The sequence below is a fragment of the Cyanistes caeruleus genome, chromosome 2, assembly GCF_971803275.1.
Source record: "Cyanistes caeruleus chromosome 2, bCyaCae1.hap1.1, whole genome shotgun sequence".
Classification (NCBI taxonomy): Eukaryota; Metazoa; Chordata; class Aves; order Passeriformes; family Paridae; genus Cyanistes; species Cyanistes caeruleus.
In genome coordinates this window covers 101,119,842-101,139,133 of record NC_141702.1, presented here as the reverse complement: position 1 = coordinate 101,139,133, position 19,292 = coordinate 101,119,842, and the positions used below count along the sequence as shown (strand labels likewise).

Below are 19,292 nucleotides of genomic sequence, written 5' to 3'. Positions count from 1 at the left end.
CAGAAATCAACAGGCAGGTCCTGGAGCTGCAGTGCCAAAAGCATTGCAGAGATGCCCTTCTGTCAAGTAAGCCCTTACCGTGTTTCCGGTATCAAATTAAAAATTAATTTTTTTAAAGTGTAGTAGAAAAGGGCCAAGTTAAAAAAAGAGGTTAGTCAGTCAAAAAGCTGCCTGAATTACTTCTGAAACATGCTCTCAGATGGCTGGGATAATTTTGACTGTTAAGGTTTTCATTTGACTAGAGATCCAACAGCAGGCTCACTGTCTTCAAGGACTAATATTGCCTCTGGCTGCTTCTCAATACCAACCAGCAACCCAAATTTTTCTGGGCTAAACTTTAATCTGTCAAGTATGAGCTTGGCACCATCTGGGACACCATCAGCTAAAGGGGCAGGCAAGTCCCACTGTCCTCACTTCCTGCAAACTGAAGGAAAACTATTGAGTTCTTCAACATCCCAAAAGCGACCACAAAACCTCTGAGATCTGGGACTCTGTTACAGCAAATACCTAATGGATCTCCAGTCCTGTGTCACAAAGAATCTCCTGGTAAGATGGCATTTCACTCACAAGCCAATAAAATGGGAGAAAATAGATGCAAACTGGGGACTTACTGTTTTCTAAGGATGTCAGGACATTTGCAATTGCTTCTCAACCTATATCAAGGGAACTAGGCCAAACCCTGTATCCACTGTATTTGCAGTTATTGACATTGCAAAAACAACCAAAAGATCTGGGTTTGGCTTGGCAATATTTTCTATTCCCTCCATGGTATTCCTTCAACTGTTTTATGCTATTCTCTGATCCTGTTAAAAGCCACCTTGCCAGAAACCTGCCAGTTTCCCATATGAATGCACTTGTCACCCAAATGAATTGCCACCTTGCATAACTGGTTCAAAGAGCCTCCTGATAGGAGCTCAGGAAGAACAGAAAATGGGGTAAAAAGTGATGCATTATCCCTAAAATACTGCTACTTCACTTGTCAAGGATTGCAATTAGAGCTGGGCCAAGGCAATGTTAGCTCAGCTGCCTCTGAACACACCTGTTTCAATTTAATTTGCAGTAATTAGGAAGCCTAGGGCACCAGGAAAAACTGCTGTTCACTCACTGTTTCAAATAGCTGAGTTTTCATGTACCATTTAAAATGCTGTTTTTCAGAACAGACTGCTGACTTGCTAATGCTAGGAAAATGAAATACAGCAAAATATTTTTAGCAGCAGGAAGTTGTTACTTGCTACTGCCAATTACATGCCTTGTACTTGAACAGTGACATTTTTTTTCCCCTTGCTTACTCTTCAAGATAGGTAAAAGCTGGCTGAGGTCTCGGGGCATGAGGATTTGGATTAAACCTAGTCTCTGGGAGCTGGCTGATATTTCTGGAGTCATAGTCAGTACTGGCAGCAATCTTCTGTGACAGAGAACACAACAGTGTCTCAGATCCACTCCTCAAAAACGGGAAAAGGAGAGGATTAAGCAAGAGACTTGGATCTATTGGCTTTGGCAAAAAGCTGAATAGCTTGTCATGCTAAAAAAATTACTGCAATTGGGGAGTAGAAAATGGGGCAGAGGGGGGAGAAATAAAAAAAAGCATTACAATTACATAAGAATAGATATTTATACTCTGAGTTAATTTATCAAACTGACAGAGCGATGAATCATCCACCATTAAAATAAGGGGATACAAGCTTTCTTTATATCACAATCATTATTTACAACTTTTAAATATTCATGGAGGAGTCAAGTATTCTCATCTTTTAATTTAAAATGGTCTTGCAGGCCAAAAGAAAACTCTTGGCAAAAATAAGTTTCTACAGGAACAGGGCCCAAAGAATGATTTCTTCAAAAACAGGATAGATCTTAGCAATCACGATGATACTTCTTTATTTAAAAATCTACACTGCAAACCACAGAGGGCTCAATAAACTCACACAAACCTAGACCTTCAAGTAACAAAACAATGAGAAAGGGCAATAACAAGGACCTGTGGTATAGCTAGACACAGCGAATTAGGACTTTTTAAAATATAACACAAATGTGTTTTTTTTCAGGTGACACACAGCTCTGCTTTGAGGCCGGTTCATTCCCACATGCTGAGAATCCAACTGAAGACAATACAGTTTCTCTCACTGAAATAACTTCAACAGACGCATGCATTTCTACAAGTAAAACTGTATTATTTAAATAATTGGCCTTTTGTTGCTGCAATGCCATTAGAAACAGTGATGCCACTGTATATTTTCCCATCACCTCCCTGCCTAACCCTCCCATCCAAAACAAAACCAAAACCAAAAAAACAAACCCCACAATTATCTGGGAGACTCACAGCAATGCTTCTTGAATATTGCTTTGATTATTTTGAAATGGCTTTAATATTATCAGTTATTACTTTTTGTAGACTGACGTGTGCTTAAAAAATGGTCAAGAAAACAGAAAAAGAAACCCATATAATAAAGTGAGGTTTAGTGATCAGCACCATTTTTTCAGGTGAACTTTATGGAATATAAAAGTGTCTGCCTGAAGCTGTGCTTATATAAGGGATATGGGACACCCATATATATGTCACACATGATTTTAAAACTATGAAAAATCAAAAAGTATGAGGCTGGATCTTCATTTATTCATATGCCTTTGGTGCTTCAACAGGCAATTTCTTTACAATCCAGGATTTTAATTTTTCTATTTCAGTTCTGTTCAGCTCATGATTGAGGTTTGGAAAAGTATGAAGTGATGCTGATACTCCCAGAGACTTTAACATCTTGTTGGTCTCTTCACCCCATGAGTAGAGAACTAGTTCATCAGCAGTTCCATGGCACTGAAATAATTCTGGAAGAGCATTTTCATTTCTTTTCAAAGCCTAGATGGAAAGGAGACACTGTCAGTCAGATATACTGCCAAAAGTTTCAAAAGAATATTTACAATTACATGGTGACAATTTATTGCATTTACTGATCTACATTTTAGAGGTCATATTGTACTATCTCTATAGAAATAAACAAGGAAATCTTGGAAAAAAATGGCCTTCAAATTCCAATACAACAGCTCTTGAGAAATGATAGGGTTTACTTTAAGGTAAACCTTAAGGTACCCCTCTCCAAATAAGAGAAACAGAAAAAATTCATGACAGCAAATATAATGCATCACACATTTTCAAAGAATAGTTATGCTTACACAGACTCCTTAACAATTAAGGACAACTAGTAAAGCATTTCATTTGTTAATTTCCTTCTACACTTTAATATTGTACTGTCTGTGCAAAACAAAACAAAAAAAAAAGCACTATTTAAAGACAGTTTTAAAGCCTCACTTCCCTAATACTCTGATTATCTATTTCCTGGAAATGGTGTAAGTTTAGAATACAAATCAACTGCCTCAGATGTATAAACATGTACAGTGAATTTTAATCACCATGTTTTCCATGTAGCTAAGCAGGCTTTCCATAATATCTAATATACACTCACCTGGTAAACAGCAGAGTCTTTATTGAGAAAACTAGACAAGGCAAAGACTCCTGCCAGATCCTGATGAAACCTATATGCCAAATGCATTGCCATTCCACCTCCCATTGAAAAGCCTCCTAGGATGCAACAAAAAAACAAAGACTGGATTTCTCTTTAAGTCTTTGTAACCCAGTGTACAATTTCTTATCTTCAGACTTGTTCCTTTTATACATAATACAACAAAAATACCATCTTGAGTATCATAAAAGTTACAATGATTTTAGAACCACAGAATCACTTAGGTTGGAGAAAACCTCCAAGACCATCAAGCCCAATCTATGACCCAACACCACCTTGTCAAGTAGACCATTGCACCAAGTTCCACATTCAGTCTTTTCTTGATCACCTCCAGGGACAGTGACTCCAGCACCTCCTTGGACAGCCCATTCCAATGTTTAACAACTTTCCTGTGAAGAAATTCCTTCTGACTTCCAACCTGAACGTGGACACTATATGGCATAGCTTGAGGTTTAAATCAAAGCATGAGGCAATTAAGACACTGGATAGCTAAAGCAGTGCTGAAGATTCATTACTGAGAGAGGACAAAAAGGAACAGCCAAAATACCATTACTCCAGAAGCCACTGGTGTATGGTCCCTACCAGGTAGCTGAATACTGTGGCCATACATACTCTGACATTAACAAATGAACAGGTAATTCTCACTGCTTTTTGTAGTCAAGTTATTTCTCCCCTAGGCTAGCAGCATTCACACATGAAAGATCTCTATTGTACATAATCAATGAGCATTCACATTAAACTATCATTGAGGATATTTTTGTTGTTATACTGTGGGATATATAATAAATAGGGAAAAAAGCAATGTACTCCCCCTGAGCTCTAACAGGATCTCTGAATTAATGGCCTTCCGTGATCCATATGTCTCTTCAACTATACTAATTCTTTACTGAAGATAATTCCACAGGGATGATTTTTAAATGACAAATGCTTACTCATTAGGAAGGAAATCCAGACTACCACATTACTTCACAAGGACACAGTACAGAGGCCATTACATTGACTATATCCAGATAATGACTAGAGTGAAGTTTCCTTTATTTTCTTATGCACAATCTGGCCACTTATTTAATTTCCTTTTGTTCATTCTGAAGAATGCTGTCATCCCAAAACCCCAAAAGAAGCACTTGTACTCTAAGAAACCATTTTGCATTTGCTTACAAATAAATACAGACAATGCTTTGTCAACACATAAAATGAAGTCCATTTTAAGTATTTCAGGTTACAGGAAGAAAAGCTGCATTGAAAAGTCATTACTAGTTTGTAAATGATTTAATCTTAAAATTTTGTACCCAGTTAGTCACAATCTGGCACACTGTCTGCAATTACTCACCAGCAGTCTTTGACAATGCAGTCACCTTCTGTTTAGAAGAATATTAGGTAATGGTTCTTTTATGTGGTTCATACTACTACAAGAAAATGCAATACAAAGTACTAGCTCTTTGAATTTGATTTGCATGGGAATACCTGAAGTTCATCACCTGATACCACAACCACCTCCAAGAAAACGTCAGAGGATATAAATGTTTCAAAAACAACAATTTGAATAAGCATTTATAGATGCGGACTACTTTTTCAATTACAAGAACAATTTCAGTATATGTTTGATATAACACATACAAGACATTCTCAGCCAAGAACTCCTACAAGAATTCAAATTTTGAATGAAGGAAAAACAAGAGGCAGGTACAGATATTACACAAAACAAATGTATGGAATGACAGAGAGTAAACAAAACTCAAAAGTACATGTATACAGATGATCTCAGCATGAAGAATACATAAACTGTACAGCATTGCTAATGCTGAGTCTTAGACAAAATAAAAATGACACAGCAACATCTAATCCTTAGGTGGGCAGAACATTGCAAGGTCTTCACCAATCTACTTCTCTACTTGAGATCAATCTACTTCCAAGACACACAAAGACTATGCATTGAAATTCAGAGTTTGCCAGTATGTTTTAAATTTAAAAGTACATTCACTTTCAGTTCTCCTCTCATACCTATTTTAATGAGAACTGTGATTAATGCTTCACAGCAGTTAAACAGGGTTAGCTTGACAATGCTCAGGATGCCAGTTCAGGAAAGCACCTAACTCTTTGTGTTAACTTCCTGACTCACAAAGGAGGTTTATGTGTAGACTAATAGGGGAGCACATACAAAAGACTCAATTATGTAAAACACTTCAAGCTGCAGAGAAAGTTCACTCATGGATGCATTCACGACTTCAAATCTGCTTCAGTGTAGTGCTGATTTTTAGGTAACACCCCTCTGCAATAAGAAGAAAGCTGCTTGTGACTCACCTTGATAGCTGAGAAAGATCTGCTGAAATCGCACAGTTGTAACACTTTCAAATTATAGAATTTGAATCAGAAGGAAACTCTCATGCAATACTTTACTAAAACTAAAACACTCTTTTCTGGAATATAATCTATAACTAAATTCAGGCAATCTCAGGCACAGGATGATGTAACACAATGTGAACAGAAACTGAATTTCTCATACGGAATTTATACCTGATTGAATAAAGCAGAAACCCTCACCACAGTTGCCATTTTTCAGTGATAAAATATTCCTTTCAGAGCTTGTGAATGGCCTTAGGAGCCTTTTAAACAAAACTCCAGCTCACTTTTGCAGAAGATCTTAACTTGTATTAATTTGCTTCCCATTTGTATTTGTCTGAAACAATAACATTTTCTGTGATGACACTTGAACGTTATATGGGGTTCAGGAAACCAAGTATTTACCTACTATCAGACTTCAGCTTTGTTTCTTTTTTTGTACTTTGTCTAACAATGTGTTTGCATCTCAGAAAAGACAAACTTTATTATCCAACACAAAGGTTTATTTTGTATCTCCTGTCCTATATACATAAGAGAATGCTCAAAAACTGCCTTCTCCCTCATGCATCACTTTAGTGGCTGCAATGAGCTATTCCTAAATTCAGAAAATTCTTTAGCTCTTCAATCTTCTTTAAAGAAAAACCACCTCTCTAGCTCACACAGGTTTGACATTTCCAAGTGTATCCCAAACCATTTAGATCTGACTGTAAAATGTCTTAATCCATTTGTTATAATGATTATGGAATTAGGAAACAATAAATATCACTTCTTCACTCTTTTCAGTAGAATTTTTAACGTGCTCAAAGCTGCTTGCCATACTAGAAATCACAGCCATGTGAAAAAAAGTAGTTATCAATCATATCTAGTGCACAAACTTTGAAGGAAAAAAAAGGAACAGGAGAAGCTAAACCCCTTATGAGATTAGGATTTGGACTTGGGTGTAGGGGTATAGTTTGGGGTGTTTGTTTTAAGCAATATATCTACACTAGTTTCTCTGCAGTAGTTGTTCTTCATCTTTCCTGTATTTTTTCACACTTGTCAGTACAGCTTTGGTAACAAAGTGGCAAGAAATGAATCCTCCAGCACACAGTGCCTGTGCCAGCAAAGCACAAGACACTCTTCTGTTGTATAAGGCTATACCAGCACAGTTAGAAATTGTCTTGGCCTGTTCTGTTATTATTACAATATATTACATACTCTTGCCTCCTTTTCATTCCATTCTCACAACATTTTTCATTCTCAATTTCTCCTTTTTTTAATATTTCAACTTAGAGTTGCTTTAACCAGTTTGCTATCAGGAGTTTCTCCCTAAAGCTACATTCCAGTTTACTTTCCCCTCTCCACAGCAACTTTGTGATTTACCTTCTATTAACAGTAACAGCACAATCTTGTTCTACACATAATCTGCAAAAAAGCTGACTTTCTGTTTTGGCCTTCCATTTTCATCATGAATGGAATTATTATATACATTTAACAGTGTTCACAAATGAATATCAGTAAAGAGTACAAACGCCAGTGGAACAGCAAATTCCCTTCTCCACAGAACTCCTTAAACACTGCTCCTGTGTTAAGTGCTCAAACATGTACTTTGTCTCAAGTGAATTTCCTCACAGCTGTGATTTTTTTCTTTTAAACTCTTAATGGAACTTTATTAAACAAAAACCTTGCACACCAGCAGAACTGCAATCAATGGTTTCCACCTTAGATAACCTTGTTATTCTGTTTGTTACTTGGTCTTTACAAGAGCAACAAACTTGAGTCTTTACAAGAACAAAGGCAACTTCCCTTGAGTGGTTCAGCCACTTGCTCTTGTTAGGAACATGAATCAATTTGCTCCCCAACTTTCTCACCAGTCAAAACACATTTTGAAATGTATATTTAAGTGGTACAAGTTTTGCCACTTTCTTGTAAAAACAAGTGTACAATTGTTTCAAACATATCAACTCGTAGTAAAACCAGAACCACTTACAGTTTTATTTTCAACTGTTACGGGTAATAGAGGGGAACCCAATATGTGTGCCTAAGGAGTCATAATTTTTAGCACTGTAAGCAAAATAAAATCCATGAAAACTCTCAAATCAATTTTGATTGAGATGTTACTCTACCAATCTATGGCTTCCTTCATTTACCCAGTGTGTTTTCTTGGTTGTTTCTAGAGAAGATGACAGCACTACCCTGCTGCAACACTTACCTGTCACTTTTACAGTCAGCATAACTGCACAACATAGGAAAAGGGAAGAGAACAATCTATCCTTTCTGCTCACTGTATTTGTGACTCTAAACTGAATCACAGAAAGAAAAGTGGAAAATAGCTCTCTAAAGCAAAGAGTAGTGAAGCACAGAAACAGGTTATTGTTCTGCAGAGCTGTGAACCTTTTGTCAGCAGAAATCTTTTACAAAAAGTCAGAAAAGTAATGGCAAGGATTTGCCTAAATAGAGCTGAGCCTGCACTGGCACATGAAAATAGAATAGCAAATGTTGTGAATGTTGTCTCCTACAATTCTGTTGGCACAACTGTGAAAAAAGCACAGGTTAATTTGTACCCTGTGGCATGTCTACACAACTCTCAAGCATTCTAAAAGCCCATCCATCCACTGGATTTTGCACTGAACTCCGGCATTTATTAAAGATGAGTAAGGATATGTTCTCAACAGCTCCTAGTAAGGCTTAAAAGATCAGAACTTGATTCACTTTATAATTACTTTCTTACCGAAGTGATTATCTTGTATGTGATGACAATATCATGACTGAATTATTTTTAAGTCTATTGCTATGAGTCTTATTTACTCCTAATCTTCACTATCATTTGCTAAGCCAGTCATTTGCCATACTGAGAATGTGTCACCTTTCAGAGTTTTTAGATAATATTGACACCACCAAATGCTGGGAAACGAAGTAACAAGTAATGGACTACTCTTCATTAAAATTAGCATTGCACCTCCTATTGAAAGACTTATGAAGGAAACAGAAAGATTAATTTGTTAATGTCTCTTCTTACTTCCTGATGCATGAGCTAGAGTAGCAGAGATCCAAAAGAGAAACATGGCCAGTTCAGATACCAAAAAAACCCCTCAAAATCAAGAGAAGCAAACATTTACCCCAAAGAATAAATGCAAGGAAAATTTACATTCATGCACTGAAAATTAATGAAATGTTGCAGGTATTATGGGGCAGATGGACTAACAGTACTGCTTTGAACCTGGAATCTCAGGCACAATTTACATAAACCACAAAGTCACATAATGGGAGGTACAGAAAGAGAAAATTCATTTGAATTGCAGAAATAAACAGCAAAATAAATCCACAAATTTACTCTGTAAGATCAAGACTGTAAGCACCTCTGAATGGAAGAAAAAGTCCTCCTAATAAAGACAGAAGACACAAGTTAGGATGAGTGACAGCAATAGGCTTAGAAGCCAAAAATGTAAAATGCCAAGATTGTGGGTGAAATAGTTTGCTCGACACTTTAACGATTTATTGTTGGAAGTTTTTATCTTCACATATTTATAGCATTTGCTCTCTAGGGTGTCAAATCCAAGATATTCCACCTCCTCCATCCCATTCTCACACACACTGAGAGAGAAGGAAATGCAAATATTTACAAGCAGCACAGAGCTTTCATGTTACTTCCACCATGGTTCAGTAGCTATGTAAGAAGTCTAGCAATAAACAAAAAGTGGTTGTGTGTCTTGTGTTATTGTTATAACACAAGGCGTCAGGAATCATGCATGTGTTTTTTGGCATTTAGTCAAGTCTACAGGACTGTTATGGAAAGTTTATTTTCACTGGCTGCTTACATGAGTGACTACAGGTGGCAGAGACCAATGTGCTTGGATCAGCACTTCTGCGCTACACAAAAAGTGACCTGTGAAAGCAGGAAAGCAGTGCTAAATTAAGAATAAAAAAAGAACAAAAAGACTGCCTTTCACCAACGTGTAGCTGACTACAGTGAGCCATATCAAAATGCTCAAAAAATAAGAGGGGCATTTCTTTCAAGAGCTTCCTGAATAAGATTGTTGAAATCTTGAACAGTTTGCACTGAAGTGGACTTATTTTACAGTGCACTATCACTATGGAAGAAGTTAAAAAAAAACCCCAAAACAACAGAAGAACCAACACGAGAAAACAAAAAACAAAACCACTGCCACCTGAAAAACCAACTTAGCTTTAGATAGAAAAAGAAATTATTGTCCCACATTTTAAACTGTGGCTTGTTTGGCCAATTCAGCACTGAACTCAGGCATTTATAAAGAAGAAATACATCCTGTTTTTAAAGAAAGGATAGTATCAAAGCTCCAAGTGTCAAAACTTGACTAAATTTATAACAGTCTTTTATCTCCAAAGTCAATACAAACCTACTTAAAGGACTATTTACAAGGATAAAGGCTTTAGCCAGGAAGACCAGTAAGAGTAACTCAACAAGAATGTCTGGCTAAAAAACTAAGTGCCATTATTAAATTCTGGGGATGATATAATTATTTTTTTGAATAATTATGTATTGCTGTTAGTCTCCCTTCCTTCCTCCTCCAAGATCAGGGGAAATAAAGCTTAATCAGAAGTCTACTTCCTTCAGAAGACTTGTGTTAAAAGGAAAGCAACTCATGAAACTGTTAGGAGATAGGAATGGGTAGATGAGCCATGCCACAAAATTAATATGGATGTTTTAAAAAAAAGATTTCCTTTAGATCCAGTAAACTAAGTAATTTATTTCTATAGAAGTAGAGCATAGAGCAGCTGATAAAAGCAAGGCTGCACCAGCATTTTTCTTGGTAAAAAAGAGAGGAGTGGCACTGTACAACCTGGATTCTATCCTCAGCTCTAGAGTTCTTCTCTACAAGCAGCCACCTGTGGACTTCAGAGCTATTGAAGCAAACAATGCAGGCTACAACTTCTTTCAGAGAAAATGCTCTTATTCTCCCACTATCCTGAGCCTTGTGGAAAGTCTGAATGGCTCAAGAAGGGGAATCATCCCCCAGAAGACCAGGTGTTTGGCTTCTCATTTTCCATGTTTGAGAGTCCACTGCTGCTCCCCATCTCTTCCCACTTGTTCACCTTTGCACAGTGCTCCCTCAGATCTCGCCTTCTTATCCTACACCTCTGAGCTGTCAGCAGCTGCCCACCTTCCTGCTTGCCTAACACCTCGCTTGCCCTCATCCAACAATATCTGACACTCACCCTCAGCCTGTAATTTCTAGTCCTCTATTCCATATAAAACCATAACCTTCAATCTTGTTACACTCCTCAGAGTAATTCTGTTTTCTTTCCAGTCATTAAAACTCCCACTTACTACAAAATGGTTACTTAACTCAATTCTCCTTAACCCTTTGAGGAGCATTTCATTCCCTGTAAGTACCTTCATATGACTGCTCTGCTCTTTGGTTTCTGTGACCCTCCCCAAAAAGGTCCCCACTGTTCTTCACAGACTCCCAAGTTCTCCAGTTGCTTCTCTCAACTATTTTGTCCCCCTTTTCCATAATAAGGTATGTACCAGTACTGCCATTATGGATCTTCAACATGACTCAACAGCAATGAATGAACTATGAATTCACAGCAAAATTTCACTCTGGTTTGCCTCTGCTATAAATGTCTTATTTTTCCCTTTACCTCACAAAGACTGCCTCCTCCAGCTCCATGGTACCAGCAGTGACAAGCCCACTTTCTGCACACCCTCTGTTACCTTAGGCTCCACCTTCTTGTACCAGATGGATATTCCTGACGTTTTCAAAGAGAAGTCTAAAAAGATCGGACTGAACTCAGTTATCTGACATTCTAAGCAAGTAACCAAACCTTCCATTATCTCCTGTACACCAATCTCCCAAACAGAAAAATTTCAGGCCACACATTTCTCCTTTTCAAGTGGACATTACAGTTTGGTGCAGACATACTGACTTGGCCTCATATTTTCTTTTGATCAAAAAACCACAGCATGGTTTGGGTTGGAATAAACTAAAGATCATTTGGTTCCAACCCCCTGCCATGGGCAGGAAGTCCTTCTACTAGACCAGGTTCCTCAGGGCCCCATCCAACCTGGCCTTGAACACTTCCAGGGATTGACCTCCACAGCTTCTCTGGGCAGCCTGTGTCATTATGTCACCACCCTCAAAGTAAAAAAAAATCTTTATAATATCTAATCTAAACCTACACTCTTTCAGTCTAAAGCCATTCCACCTTCTCCTATCATTACATGGCCTTGTAAAAAGTCCCTCCCCAGCTTTCTTGTGGGCCCATTTAGGTATTGGAAGGTGCTGCAAAGTCTTCTCAGAGCCTTCTGTTCTCCAGGCTGAATACTATAAATGTACAGAGTGCCTTTTTTCCTGTTTCCTGTAAGAAAGAATGCCAGAAGATGGGCAATTATTTGCACAAAGTCCTATCTAAGACAATTAATGTTACCTTTATGCAGAGAGACCTTAGAGGATCTCTAAGCTTCATTCTTCACTGCGTCACACACTGGTTAATCATCAAAAACAGTGCAGAAAAGGCACAAAGTTTTTGTGGAAGAACACTTAATCTTGTACAGCCACAAGTGATACAATTTTCCACTACCAAGTTTCTTATGCATCCACATGAGTCCCCTTCTGTACTTTGGACGAAGTAACTCAAGGCTGCCTTATTTTGCTTCTTGCATAAATACTGGACTGAACCATGAGGATGTATGCTTGTAGTCTCTGTCAGGTGGGGAAACAGAGCTCTCAAGAGTGACAAAACAAGTACAGTTATTTCTGATTTATATGTGAGGAATGCAAACACACAGAGACGGGGACTTCCAAAGAATCTACGGGATGAAACACTCAGTGCATGCCAACTCCCTTACTCTGCTTATGACTTGGAAAACAACCTTCATACTTCGCAGTCTGGCTATTTCTAATTTTGAAGGCTACAGAGCAAAGGAAAACAGCCTAGTAGCACACTGGATCTGTTCAGAGAGCATCTCCAGCTCGCTCAACAACAAAGCACCTGCACTTCTCCAGCTGCTTCCAAGCCAGCAGGTGTAACAACACAGGAAAGACAGATCAAAGGGACTCTGTTGACAGCCATCCAAAACAATGCACTCTGCAGCCAGGGCAATGAGCCAGAAAGGGAAAGCAAGCACAGGCCTTCACAGAGCAACATGGGGCTGGACAGGAAAAACACACCAGGCTGAATGGTAGTGGCTTGACCACGCAAGATTTTGATGGCATGACTCAGTTGGACATACATTTCTAAGATCCCACTTTAAGAGCTTTTTTCCCAACCTGAAATAGTTTGTGGTCTAGAGATGGGACAAGGAGCCAAGGACTTTTGAATTCTCATTCTGTCTCTGCCATTGGCTATTTCATCACCCTCAATTCCTGCGCCTCAATATCCCACCATCTATTTCACAAAAGTACTGTGAAAGTTACTGGAAATTTGTGGAAAGAGAAATAAAGATAGACACATATGAACTATTACAGCTAATACTTCATTTGTTATCAAGTGTTAACCTTTAGTGCTGTGTAACATGCACATTTTTCCTGCATGAATTAATTTAACCCAAAATTATTAGAACAGTAAGGAAAAGTTCATGATTATTTATATGCTTCATCTCCAGTCTCCAAAATGCACGTCATTTTTGGAAAGTGTACTTTTCCATCCTTGAAAAGGGCTTAAAGGAAATAGTAAAACTATGTACTTCTCAAAGTAAATCACTGCCCACTCTATTTTAAATAATGATTACAAATGACTGTTGACAATAAAAACAGTTTTACATTCTGAGGATACTGCTTACAGTTAGGCACATTCCCCACCTGATAAGGGTTTAAATAAGGATTCAATGTTGCTGAGCATTGGCTACTGAAAAGGCTGTTCAGCAGTTTCAAGTCATGCTCATGAGCCTTCATGATAGAGTAAATTCAAAGAAGATGGTCTCTTAACCATTAAAAAAGCCATTAGAATGAGCACATTATAAACAAATCTCTTACCTATGAGTATCCTGTTTTTGGCAATGCCGTTCTTAACCTCATCATTGATCAGGTCTGTAAGGCCCCGGCACATAGAATCAATGCTTTCAATGTGTTCAGGACAGTCATTACAGATCTTATACCTGTCAAACCACACATTGGAAAAGGCTCCTTTCATAGGTGTATATGGCCTGGAGTGGTGGAAGGAAAGAAAACAAATGATTAACCAAGCACAGGATTAAAAGCCTTGAGCATATATAATGAATAAAAATGATCCTGTGTATCTCCAGCAAAGCAGAGAAAAACCTCTTTGAGATCTTACTCCATTTACATCCAGTCACATTGCATTTCCTTGCATTGAAATCATGGTCCTTCAAGAATGAAGCCAACATTTGGAAGCTATGTAAAATTTGCAGTTTTCAGCCAGTTCAATGTTAAGGTTGGTTAGGTCAGCTAAACATTTTAAATCTTTAAGCCTGTCAAGAGGTCCTTAATCCTAAACAAAGTTAGGGATGAAATCCATGCTGGAATATGACAAACTGAAGTAACTTCTAAACAAGATAACTTTATGGAATTCAATTGCCTAATTCTTGACAAAACTGACAGAGGGTGGGTACTATAAACCTCTAGGTATTAAAAACACCTGCCAATTTTTCTTTGTGTCAAATAAATACAACCATCCTTATCTTAATGGGGCAGATATCTCATAAACATAACTGAAAGAAATGCCATGTGCTTACTGGACTGGTGCACATACAAGAGATATGATACTCCCCACCATAATACTGCGTTGTCTGAATGTTATTTTAAGGGCTTCAACAAGCTGCCCAAATCAAGAAACCTTCAATTCAAAGAAGACTTTTCTTTGGTTTTAAATAAAGATGATTAATAGAGCCCTGAAATCCCAAGAAAGGTGATCTAATTGCCTTGCAATGGCCCTACAATATGTTACAAAACATACTGCTATGAGATTGATCATCTCAAACAAAGCCCCTTGAAACCCTTATTTGCTAGGTTCAACCAGGGCAAATTCTTCATTTTTACTTAAGCTTAGATCAGATTATAATCCTTATCCACAAAACAGACAGATTTTGATATATTTCTGGATGAGAAAACACTGAAAATGCTGAAGCTGACTTCTGTGCTGTCTCTGGAATTTCTTCAATACTAGGATTAAACAAAATCACAACTAACCTAAAATGAGAAAGCCATTAATTCAGTTATTCGTAATGAAGGAACAATTATGCCTTTATTAACATCAAAGAGGCTTCATATATGTAAACAGTTATTTCTAAACCAGTACACTAGGATGAGTGTTCAAGATAATACTATTTGCACTATTAATATTAATATGTGAATTTTTACTTAATTAATAATTAATAATATTATTAAGTATTAAAATACTTATTATTTATTGGTCATAAAAGTAAAAAATGAGAGAACATAGATTTTCTTCTGCCTGTTGTCATGAACACAAAAATAAAGTCCATAACTTAAAAGCTGGTAAGAAAAATATACTGAAAGAGGCAAGAAACAGCGACAGATAGGTACAAACAGAAATACTACAGGTTCACCTTTTTCAGCAGAGCTTCAGGGTACCTAAAACATACCATTATTGAAAGTGCCATACAATATGTGGTCCAGTGCCTGAAGTAACCCCTCATTTCCTTAATTCAAAACAAACTGCACACTTAAGCACCAGAATTCAAAATACCGAGCTATTAGTGTTCAAGGTATCCGTTACCTGTCTATTAAAAAGTTAACTCCGAAATTAAAAGGAAATTCAGTGGAAATATCTTGGATAATGAGCAACCCAAAGCTACGTTTAAAAAACAGTATTAAAATCCTTTTGCTTTTTTATTGTCTTCTCTCTAGAATTCTGTCTCCAGGATTCTTCCCAAATGAACTGATCAACACCTAAGAAATAAGATTACAAATACCTAATTCACAAAAGTCAGTTTCTAAGAGGAGACACTCCAATCAAATCTATCAAGAGCAGAATCAATGGAGTTTCTGGAAGTCTCCTGGACAATGTGATGTACAACAGATGAAATGCCGGGACAAACAGCATTTAAAAATCCATGATTTAACCTTCTCTCAAACATTCTTACATCAGACCTGGTTAAAATGCTTAGCAGCCAGAGTGCTTCATTTCTAGTAAAGTCAGACTACCTAATACTAGCATAAAAAAATGATGTAAAAGGTTTTAGTATTACTACAGCAGGTTGACCTGAATTTATCATTACAGCAGGCTGACCTCCAGGATTTCCATGGAACAAAGATACATACATATACTGCATTACAGCAATTTACCTTCATATTCCATAAATATTAAAACATGTTTCCCCACAACTAAATGACAAGATCCTGACATTTAAAACAGGTCAATATTCATCATGAGATTATAATATTTGATCAGATGTTGAAACTCAGGACTTCTATCTGTTTTCTTTGCAAATTCTTCCTAAATCAGATGAAAGACCAATGTCTTTCAAGCTCACAGGAAAAGACCCCCAAGCAAACAGACAAGTGCCTTTCATCTGCTTCAAAAGCATCCTTGCAAGCACTCTTGAGTTCTCAGAAGTGCATTAAAAATAACCTTTACATAAAGCAGAGAAGTTAGATTCTTTTAATGGTTCACCCAACTGGCACATCTGTTTTAGTCATTCACCTTTTTCCTTAAATAATCCCTTTATTAGCTGGCACACTACAACTCAGACATTACCACGGTAAACAAATATGTTTGGCATGGAACCATTTGTAGAGCTCCAAGAATACAGCACCAATTTTTTTCATACAATTAAACCACAAAAAACCAAAAAAAATCTCTATGTTACAGTGACATGAGAAGCTGGACTGAAATATGCAAAAGCAAAAAAAAATACAGAGTGGAGTGGAAATTCCATCCAACAAGATCAACATGGTCAGTTAAGGACAATGTCAGACAAAAAAAATCAGCTTTAAGTTTGGAATGTTTTTTGCTTTCTTAATTAAAACTCATACCATTAGTCCATCTGTGCCTCACTTTCTTTATTGTCTTTTAAAAATTATACTAGAAATAAAGTTCTGTATCTCTAATACTGTGTGCTGTTGAAAGTGGGAATGAAAACATGGAGTTTTAACCAAGTGGTGTGGGTATTCTTTCTTATTTGGTTTTAATGGGTGTGCATGAGTATCTTTTGCTTGTTCTGGAGTACATAATAGATTCAAATGCGTATAAGAAAACAAGAATCAAGAATCCTCTCTCTGGGTAGATCCAGTTTCCAAACTTGTATCCATTTTTAAGACACAAAAGAAAAAAAGTTCAATTTGTATGAATTTCTCTCTTAAGATTTAAAAGTTAGGAGAACAGACAGCAAAGGAGACATGGCTAATATCAAACATTTAAGAAACTGTAGGAATTAGAGGACTGGAATCTTTAAAATGCTTCCCAACATCCCCAAATCACTCTAAATCATGTTTTCTGATTACTTTATAGCTCCTATTTTTAAGTATGTCATTGTAGATCAATATACCTCTTGCATAAGAGAGCAGTCTCAAGAGGATCCTACACAATACTTCAGTGTCTTAAAAGGAAAAAATATCCTGTAATATCTTTGTAAGTACTTATCATCCTTTCTATCTCAGACAGAAGTCATTTTCACTGCTGATTTCACTGCAAAGTTTCAAAGCAATACATAGCATTACAGATTTATCAAACTCAAGACAGATTAGCTTCTGCTAACCTCAGTTCTGTAGAACTGAAGAAAACATGATGAAAGTAGTAGCAACACCATCTATTTCCACCTTTCTGAAGCATGAATATATCCTCTAGACCTTCTTACTCATGTTTAGAATTGTGCCAATTAGTCTGAAATTATCTTAACAGAAGTGCAGAGTAACTCAATGATGCTACAAAAGGTTCCGTTTTCAATTTCAGATCTCAAACCATGGTGAATTTCATCTCCAAAATGATGCTATTAACATAGTGATTCATATAAAACTACAGGTGGTTTTGTTCATTACTCAATAAATCACAGTCCCTATCCAACATTTTAAGTTAGAAGACAAGCCAGCGGTTCTAGCTGCTTTAAATAAGAGTAGAAGACAGCACACTGATAAATGGCAAATATTCTTCCCCCAACTCTTTCTCCTGATACACAAATGCATCACTGCCTTCATGCTCAGCACTATGATCACCCTGAATTAGCAGACACATAAACCCAGACCACTGGTGCTGGCTTACAGGCTTTCAGACAGAACTTCCCAAAATGTCAGACAGAACTGGAAATTTATAGTGAAGTTGGGCTTCAAGATTGAAATAAAGACAAAGAAAGATTAAAAAAAAATTACGGAAATCCTCAATTTTTCTTGCTTCCCAAAACCATCTCCTCTCAGATAGGAGGTAGGGCCTCTCAAATTCTAACATTGCCTTTCAGAAGACAAAAAAATCTACAGGGCACACTATCACAGTAGTTCCACATTGCTCTGGTGAGAATCCAGCTGGAGAACTACATCCAGTCCTGGAATCCTCAAAACAGTAATGACATGGATCTGTTGGAGCAGGTCCAGAGGAGGGCCACAAAAATGATCAGATCACTCCTCCCCACAAAGAAAGGCTGAGAGTTGCATTTGTTCAGCCTGGAGGAGATAAAGCTCCAGGGAGACCTTGTTGAAACCTTCCAGCACTTAAAGGGACTTATAAGAAAGATGAGAACACATATTTTAGTGGGACCTCTTGCAATAGGACAAGGGGGAATGACTTTCAATTTGAAGTGGTTGGATTTAGACAAGATATAAGGAAGACTGGTTCTTAAAATAAGGGTGCTGAAACACCAACACAGGTTGAACAGAGATGGTAGATTCCCACCCCTGAAAACACTTGAGGACAGGCTGGATGGGATTCCAAGCAACATGATCTAGTTGCAGATGTCCCTGCTCATTGTTGGAGGGGGGGCTGTTAAACTAGATGACCTTGAAATGTCCCTTCCAATCCAAAATACTGAGTGGTTCTAGAAGCAAGTCTTGACTCTCTTAAAGCTGCTGACAGATTTTTCTAATGAAAGCAAGTTAGTCCCTAATTCCAAATTCTCTCATAGCATAATGTCACTGCTGAATTTCAGGACTACATTTCAATAGAAAATTTAGGTCCAAAATATGCTTTTTAATTCCCACTATCTGCTTGAAGCAGAAAGCAAATTTTAAAAGAAATGGGGAGGAAAGCAGAGTATCAAGCTAGTCAAATAGGAAATATAAATTGGAAACTCTAGTCCAAGGTACATCTTGTGTTAAACCTGAGGGTCAGCATATTTTAACAATGAAGCTTTGTGGTATGGTAACAGAGCATATGAAGAGTCCAAAATTCAAGCAGCTTTAACTTAGAACTATACTTAAAAAAAAAAAAAAAATTACTAAAAGGAAGGCAAGAGCCATCTCCATGAGGAGCAATTTTGGCTGTTCTCCAGAAAAGGCTGTGCCTGTTCACTCAACCACATGCAAATGCTTTTGATAGAGTTGTTCTGGATGCACATGGTCTGAAATGAGA

At 37.3% G+C, this 19,292-nt stretch overlaps 1 protein-coding gene and 1 long non-coding RNA gene across 3 annotated transcripts in view; one reads left to right on the top strand and one right to left on the bottom strand.

The window, feature by feature from the left end:
- Positions 1 to 461: 461 nt before the first annotated feature.
- LOC111922057 (uncharacterized) lies at positions 462 to 2,182 on the top strand. The gene is made up of 2 exons (XR_002860368.2): positions 462 to 546; positions 2,046 to 2,182. It is a non-coding gene; the product is annotated as an uncharacterized LOC111922057 (long non-coding RNA).
- Positions 1,851 to 19,292, bottom strand: part of LYPLAL1 (lysophospholipase like 1) — a 27,792-nt gene continuing 10,350 nt past the window's right edge. For both annotated transcript variants that reach the window (XM_023922856.2, XM_086878736.1), the window contains exons 3-5: positions 13,790 to 13,959; positions 3,456 to 3,571; positions 1,851 to 2,851 (exon numbers count right to left, since the gene is read on the bottom strand). In XM_023922856.2, the coding sequence (XP_023778624.2) occupies positions 2,612 to 2,851; positions 3,456 to 3,571; positions 13,790 to 13,959 (526 nt within the window). In that variant the 3' untranslated portion in view covers positions 1,851 to 2,611. The remainder of the gene's footprint in view (positions 2,852 to 3,455; positions 3,572 to 13,789; positions 13,960 to 19,292) is intronic.